The sequence below is a fragment of the Mya arenaria genome, chromosome 14 (assembly GCF_026914265.1).
Source record: "Mya arenaria isolate MELC-2E11 chromosome 14, ASM2691426v1".
Lineage (NCBI taxonomy): Eukaryota > Metazoa > Mollusca > Bivalvia > Myida > Myidae > Mya > Mya arenaria.
This window is the reverse complement of record NC_069135.1, coordinates 38141033-38148943: the sequence shown is the minus strand read 5'-3', so window position 1 is coordinate 38148943 and position 7911 is coordinate 38141033. Positions and strand designations below refer to the sequence as shown.

Sequence of the window (7911 nt, the reverse complement as noted above, 5' to 3'; positions counted from 1 at the left end):
ACTGAATGAATTACAGTGTACACAATAAGTGTTAAGGCTATATCATAGGTTATGATACGCTGGGGTGCAGAGGATGAGGTTGTCAAACTCTTCCAAAAAATAAACCAGAGCGTCATTGAGTGAAGCAATTAAAGTTCATTTAAAACAAAAACAAAATAGAGTCAGCGTAGTTCGATTGTATGTAAAAATTCCATGTGTTTGTTTTTGTAATATCGAGTAGAATGGCAAAGCGTTTGAACATTGGTGTTTTAAAGGTTGACCAAGTCGCAAGTTTAATAACAAACATTTCTAAACAGATTGAAACAAATCAAAAGTAAAAAAGATTGTCAATGTTAGTCACCTGAACAAAGGATATCCGAAAAAAATATAAAAAGAAGAAAAAGATATAGAAGATTATTGTTTGTTTAGGTTCAAGATCGTTGTATATTTTACCGAGTAAGCACCAAATGGCATATTTCACGAGTGTTGTAGCAACGAGTGAAATATTTGCCTTAGGTGTTCACGAGATGAAATATATTGCGATCTCACTCTTAAACCAACATTTTTATATGCCTTAAAACGAATTGATATGACCGTTTATTGTAGTTTTTCAGAAAAGCGCGCCAAATTGTATGCAAACCACTTTCGGAAATGGAAACGGAGAGCGGACCAAAATTTCAAAACAGTTAAAATATCAAATTATTCTGGTGAGCAAAACATATTGCTTGTTCATAAGTAGAAAAAAAGTTCTAAAAGCAAAAAGCCAATCAGGAAAAATTGAATTAAAAGTAAGCATTAAACATAAACCTTTATTCGCCTATGGAAAGGTTATCCACATAAATACAAACAAAATCCACCTTCCAAATTTCAAAGTATATGTAATTAAGTGTTTTTTCTTTAATTGCCTAAAATAACATACATGTCAGATGCAATCTTCGCGTATGTGTACTTGATTAATGCAACCATTTTTAATACTCTAATTTCGGATATTAAATGTATCAGTTGTTTTGCCTGCATCGATTGTTCTTAAATACGCGAGTTGTAATACATACGTAATTGAAAGTAAAGCAGTCCGTGAGGGAAGGACAGCTTGTTATTTTAAGCTAAAGAATGACAAGTTATCTGTTGAAATCAGTTAGATCTTAACTTAAGTTGATTTCTTAAAATTTTCAAATTTAAATCAATTTGTTAGTGTTTTTAACATTTGAGTGTGTTTTTTTTCCCAATAAAAGCTATAAAATAATTAATTTTGGAAATTCTTATTTCATGTGAGTAAAGAGATTCGGAAATGAGAAAAGTGACTTAAGTAAGGAATAAATTAAGAAGTTTTATGAATACCACCCAAGGGTGAAATTCATCAAAGTCCTAATTGGGTGTTAAAACGATGTAGCTATTCGGATTGCTCGGTATAAATAACGGACCTATACAGTGAATTAAAGTAAGTCAATGATGTATAACCATAATATTGACTTAAATTTCATGATGATTACCATCTCATTACATGTACGTTCGAAAATTAATGGTTTATGGCTAAAGGCGTTACTAACGTCCGACTAGTCCAGTGGTTAGCTTAAATGAGCCATTCTCATCGGAGCGACACGAGCTCGATCCCCGGTCAAGGCACAGGCGAGTTTGGCGTGTGGTCACAAAGCCAGATAAGTAAGTTTCCCCCGGGTAAGCCGGTTTCCCCCACAACACAAGACCACACTCGCGCGTAACATCGTGCCAACGAGAATGATAAATATAATGTTGTAATATGTTAAAATTAAAATAAGCTTTTGTAAAATTTCAGCTTAGATAATTAACACCACATTATTTAAAAAAAAGAAGATATATCTTCAGTAAATGATAAGTTTTAATTTTAACAACAATATTATTCTAAACATATTATGTTTGTGAATGTTTGATCTTAATGTTTCAATTTTCACCGTTTAACAAGGTTTTCTTTTCAAAAACACTTGCGTAATGGTTCATACTGGACTAAAATGCACCTACCATTTCAGTGTATCAGCAGTAGCATTCCAGCTGAAACTGACGATTTTATATGTGGGATGAAGGACTCAATCTTACCGAGACTTTCGATGTAACGCGTGTGATGTAAGTCCAAGTCCAACAGAGACTGTCGGTGTAAACCGTGGGATGTAAGTCTCAAACTAACCGAGATTGTCGATGTAACACGTGTAAATGTGATGTCAGTCTCAATCTAACCGAGACTGTCGATGTTAAACGTGAGATGTAAGTCTCAATCTTACGGAGACTGTCGATGTAACCCATTAGATGTCATTCTAAATCAAACCAGACTGTTAATGTCAAGCCTGAGATGTAAGTCTCAGTCTAACCGAGACTTTCGATGTAATACGTGAGATGTATGTCTGAATCTAACCGAGACTTTCGATGTCATACATGATATGTATGTGATGCTTTTAGGTTGTGTTCTTGAGAATCTGTCCTCCAAAATTAGTTTCAGAATACGTTCAAAATCGAGTTTGCATTCTTCAAAAGACAATGTTGTCATGGTTCACGTGAAACCTATCACCGACATTGAATTAAGAGATTGTTTAATTATTTTTCTATTGCGATTCACCTGATTATGTATGAATTATGCAAGTAAAAATGTGTGTGTGTGTGTGGGGGGGGGTGTGTGTGCACGAACATTTAACATTCTACATTCATCATATAGAACATATCGATAGTACCAAATCAAACATTGTTTTTAGTTTTAAATTAACTTGATAGCAAGAAGTGTGTCTTTCTGTCTACCAATGATCAGGGAAGAAGTGCGGCTGCTGAAAAATAAATCACTCAGTCCGTTCATTCCGTTTTCTTCCCTTGCCAGAGTGGCTAACTTCTTCTTCCCGTCTTTGTCAACCTGCAGCACTGTACCGGAGTTATAGCTGCAGACGAACACGTGTCCAGCAGGTGTCACGTGTACTCCGGTGGGTTTTTCCATGTCAGGGTCAGTGAGTAAAGCCAGCTTGTTGCCGTTGTTGTCCAGGGTGATCAGTTTATGTTCATCGTAGTTTGTAATGTAGATTGTCTTTCCGTCGTTACTGATGGCACATTTCTCGACAGTCGTACCGTTAACCTTGCCCTGGTGCAGCACCTTCTGTCCCGTTATCGTATAGACGTTCAGGGTGGTACCGGAGGAGATGTAAAGCTGGCCACCATGATGAGCTGCGCCAATACATCTATGACTGAAAGTGAATTTCCTCGTAGATACGAGTTTCCCTTTCGTTGAATTAATAAAATACAGTCCTTCTTTATCAGCATACTTACTGCAAACACAAACCGCCACTTCATTTCCACCAATGTGGCAAACGTCCCATGGATTCCCAGGGACATCCCAGTGGTCGAGCACCCTGTACTCCTTGTCCAGGAGCTTTACTTTACAATTACCCGTGTCTGTTATGACAAACTCTCCACAAGGTATTTCACATACGCCTTGGATAACACATTGACATTTGTCGTCACTCATCTTCACGTTGTATTTCTTGTACTCTGCAACACTGAAGACGTGGTTTGGATCGGAAAGGGGATCTTTTCGCTGTTTGGTCATACCAGTTTGTACTTCAATCGCTCCAAACGTCTTTATTGAAGATAATAGTTCTTCGATAAGGTTATTGGCTTGAAATGTTACATTGTAACACTCAATGACTGATATGTCACGAAGATGATCGTTTGCTTGTGAAATCATATTCTGGCTCTTTCTGTACGCAATATATGATTTTGACTCGCTTGATTTTGTTTTGGTTTGAAAAGCGGTAATCATGTTTTGCAGCTCGACAGTCATTCCATTACAAGTTTCGATATCTTTATTTATATTTTTTTCAAGTTTAGCTATCATTCCGTCCAAATCCTGTAAAGTCGTCTTCTCAATCTTGTCAAGGATTTCGTTGATCATTTTCCGTATGGTTTTTAATTCATCAGAAATGGCTGCCCGCGTCTTTTTCAGAGGTGTCGTATTCTTCATTCTTGCTTCTTTCATCAGCTCGAATTGCTTTTCAAGTTTAGCTATTTTGTTTGGAATTCGTTGAAACTCAATATTTCTCTTAATACCTTTTGCTACATCTGGAATGGGATGGATTTTGGAACATTGTCTGAAACCAAGAAGTTTTGAAACATTTGTAATCAGATCTGCATAGACTGAATATTACCTTGCTTATGTGGGACAATGTTATAGAAAATGACTAATAATAATTTTGACGCAATTACGCATAGATTAGTTACCGTTTTGTGTCTTAAAGGCGCACAATATAGGTTGATGAAAAATGATTTTAATTTTTAATTCATTTTTATGATTCATTAATTTGACTTGATTGATCAAAACCGAAAATAAATATTTGTGTACAGATTCACGTAGCTATTCATTGAAATATTCAAAGACTAATACTTTTATAAAATGTACACAATAATAAGGCTTTTTGTTTTAATCATGAAAAGTCATAGAAGTTAAAAATGATAATTTATAAAACTAATAAAATAGTTTTGCATCAACATATGTTGTGCGCCTGTAAATTTACGTTTTCTTCCTATAATCTGTGGTCCACGGCGACACACGAATAACAGAAAAAGCACATACTATTGGTTTACGCATATGATGTGAATACGGATAAAAAAGATAAATAATATTTTGTACTTTTTTATCTTGGGAAATTGTTGCCACGTAGCTATTACATGAAAACTATAATATATAAAGACTGATATTACTATACACAAATCGTAAGCTTTGTTTTGTGTAAAAGTCAAATGAGTTGAACCTAATAATGCATAAATAATAATAATAATAATAATAATAATAATAATAATAATAATAATAATAATAATAATAATTAAATGAATGAACCTATGTTGTGCACCTTAAAATTGCCATATTTCTTACATACCTGTGGTCCACAGCAATGCACACATGACAGCACAGTTGGTCATGGTCACCACATACCAGCTGCAGCGCCTCCCCGTGGTGCATACCGCAACTCTCCAGGGCGTCCACCACCCCTGGGGCTGCCTCCCATTTATTCACGTCCTTCCGTCCGAGCACTGCGTGCTTCTGATATAATCCGTTATGTTTTGAAACACAGTTTTGGCAGTAATATTCTGTGCATTGAGAACAATAATGGTGAGCTTCTGTGTTAAATCCGTTCTCTCCACACGGAGAGCAGGAAAAATCATGAATGAAGTCCCTTTGAATGGATGATTGAAAATTAGATGCCATTTTCTCTCTTGAGATTATAAATGACTCACAAACTAGTTCAAACAGTCAGTTTCTGTTTATTTTTGTAACTAGGAAGTTAGTTATATTGCACTGAGATGATACGAAAAAAAAACAATATTTCGATCAACTTAACACTGACATAAAACACGATATCAAAATGATAAGCGTAGTAAAACCGTGATAAATTTACAATCATTTTTCAAAAACAAAAATGTTTTTAAATGTGCCGTAATTAATTCCTGTGTCAACATTTCGAATAGTTAAGTGGGCCTTCCCACGATCCCGAGTTTGCCGAAGACTGCCGAGTTGTAACGATTGTCTATTCCGAGTTTACCGGAGATGGTCGAATAGTTGTAGGAAGTACCTTTCCTGTTTATTTTATAGCGAATTGACCCATTTCCACGAACATTTACACTGAGGTCTAGTTTCTCTCGAACCTTAACACCATCTATGGGAAGATATTGATGATTCAAAATTAGATTCCATTTTCTCTTTAGTTTCAAAAGATTCACAAACTATATCAAATATATGTTCATTCAGCCACGTCTGTTTATTTTGTTACAAGGAAGAAATAGTTTTGTGACTGATACGAAGAAACCACAAATTACGATCAATGTCACACTGACATAGTTCACGATATCCAAATGATAAGCCTTGTTACAACCCTTCTTAATTAACAATATATTTTTGCAAATCTAAACACATTTTAAACATGCCGAGGTTGTGTCCCGTATTAATTTCAATAGTAGTTAACGACTTCTGGTTAAGTCGGCGTTTCTTCATTCGGAACGCGCAACGAAAAAAGTATATCCCGAGATTGTAGAAGGCTGCCGAATGGTCACGATTGCCTATCCCGCCACATTCGGAAATCCTCGGCCATTTTCGATCGGAAGTACATGTATGCCGGTTCATCTGTAGAAGTAGTTCGTAACGTTTTAGATAATATTATCTGTTAAGTGTAATTTTGAAAGGATATATTATATATATAAGTTTAAATTGATTGCCAGTGAAGTGTATTTATGCATAAACAATTTAGATTCCTAAGAGTAAAGTATATTTGGTTAAATTGAAGTTACTATTCGATCTACTTTGACTTTGTAAACCGTACACATACATCCGAAGTTGTTTTCGATGGAAAAGAGCCGAGATGGTCCGAACGATCCCGCCGTTGCCGGAGATGACCGAGTTGTTGGGGTCACACAACACTAAATAATTTTCTTATAAATTATATCGTTCATTGGCACGACAATTAACACTGACTTGTAGTGTTTAATGACCCCGACATACTATTTATCGGAAGAAAGTTCGAAGTGTGTTACATATCTTTATTAACATTAGGATACCAATCGACCACATGTATACCACGGACCCATGAACCATAGTTTATAGGTCCGTCTGTATACCAAGTAACCTCAAGCGTTCCAATAAACACGAACACCAAGTCAGGAGCGATTCCAGGATTTACGGTAAAGGGGGCGTATACGTTTTGGTATTCATAAGGTGTTACTCTACATACCTTATAAATAGCAATAAATAGGCCGTATTTTCTGTTTTAATAATCTAAGCATAAAACTAACTGTGACAGACTTAATTTAACTCAATGCAGGGTAACAATAACTTTACAACTCTTAGAATTATGTTAGTGTACTACATATAAAACTAACAGTATCAGAAGTAATATTTTTATTCTGAGAGTGAATTTAAAAGTATCATACGTGGAGGATATTTTCTGGCATATATATTAGCATATGAGCGTCAGGTCTGGTGTGCAAGTGGCCGTGGGTCCTGCTGTAGTGGTGGGCGACACCTGAGGAGTAGACATGAGCGTCAGGTCTGGTGTACAAGTGGACGTTGGCCCTGGTGTAGTGGCAGGCGACGCCTGAGGGGTAGACATGAACATCAGGTTTGGTGTGCAAGTAGCCGTGGGTCCTGCTGTAGTGGCGGGCGTCGCCTGAGAGTAGCTATGAGCGTCAGGTCTGGTGTGCAAGTGGCCGTGGGTCCTGCTGTAGTGGCGGGCGAAGACCGAGGAGTGGACATGGGCGACAGGTCTGGTGTGCAAGTGGCCGTGGGTCCTGGTGTAGTGGCGGGCGACGCCCGAGGAGTAGACATGAGCGTCAAGTCGGTGTGCAAGTGGCCTTGGGTCCTGCTGTAGTGTCGGGCGACGCCTGAGGAGTAGACATGAGCGTCAGGTCATGTGTGCAAGGACGTGGGCCCCGTTGTTTTGACGGGCATTGCCTGAGGAGTAGACATGAGCGTCAGATCTGGTGTACAAGTGGCCGTGGGTCCTGCTGTTGTGACGGGCGTCGCCTGAGGAGTAGACATGCGCGTCAGGTCTGGTGGACAAGTGGTCGTAGGTCCTACTGTAGTGACGGGCGTCGCCTGAGGAGTAGACATGAGCGTCAGGTCTTGTGGACAAGTGGTCTTAGGTCTTACTGTAGTGACGGGCGTCGCCCGAGGAGTAGACATTGGCGTCAGGTCTGATGTGCAATTTGCCGTGGGTCCTGCTTTAGTGGCGAGCAACTCTTGAGGAGTAGACATTTGCGTCAGGTCTGTTGTACAAGTGGCCTTGGGTCCTGCTGTAGTGGCGGGCGAAGAACGAAGAGTGGACATGGCCGACAGGTCTGGTGTGCAAGTGGCCGTGGGTCCTTGTGTAGTGGCGGGCGACGCCTGAGGAGAAGACATGAGCGTCAGGTCTGGTTTGCAAGTGGTCGTAGGGTCTG

At 38.4% G+C, this 7911-nt stretch overlaps 1 protein-coding gene across 1 annotated transcript; it reads right to left on the bottom strand.

Moving 5' to 3' along the window:
* Nucleotides 1-2698: 2698 nt before the first annotated feature.
* Nucleotides 2699-5191, bottom strand: LOC128216089 (uncharacterized). The gene is made up of 2 exons (XM_052922680.1): nt 4863-5191; nt 2699-4076 (listed from the first exon to the last, which is right to left on the bottom strand). Exons 1-2 carry the CDS (start codon nt 5189-5191, stop codon nt 2699-2701), a joined length of 1707 nt encoding a protein of 568 aa, XP_052778640.1.
* Between the last annotated feature and the right edge of the window lie 2720 nt (nt 5192-7911).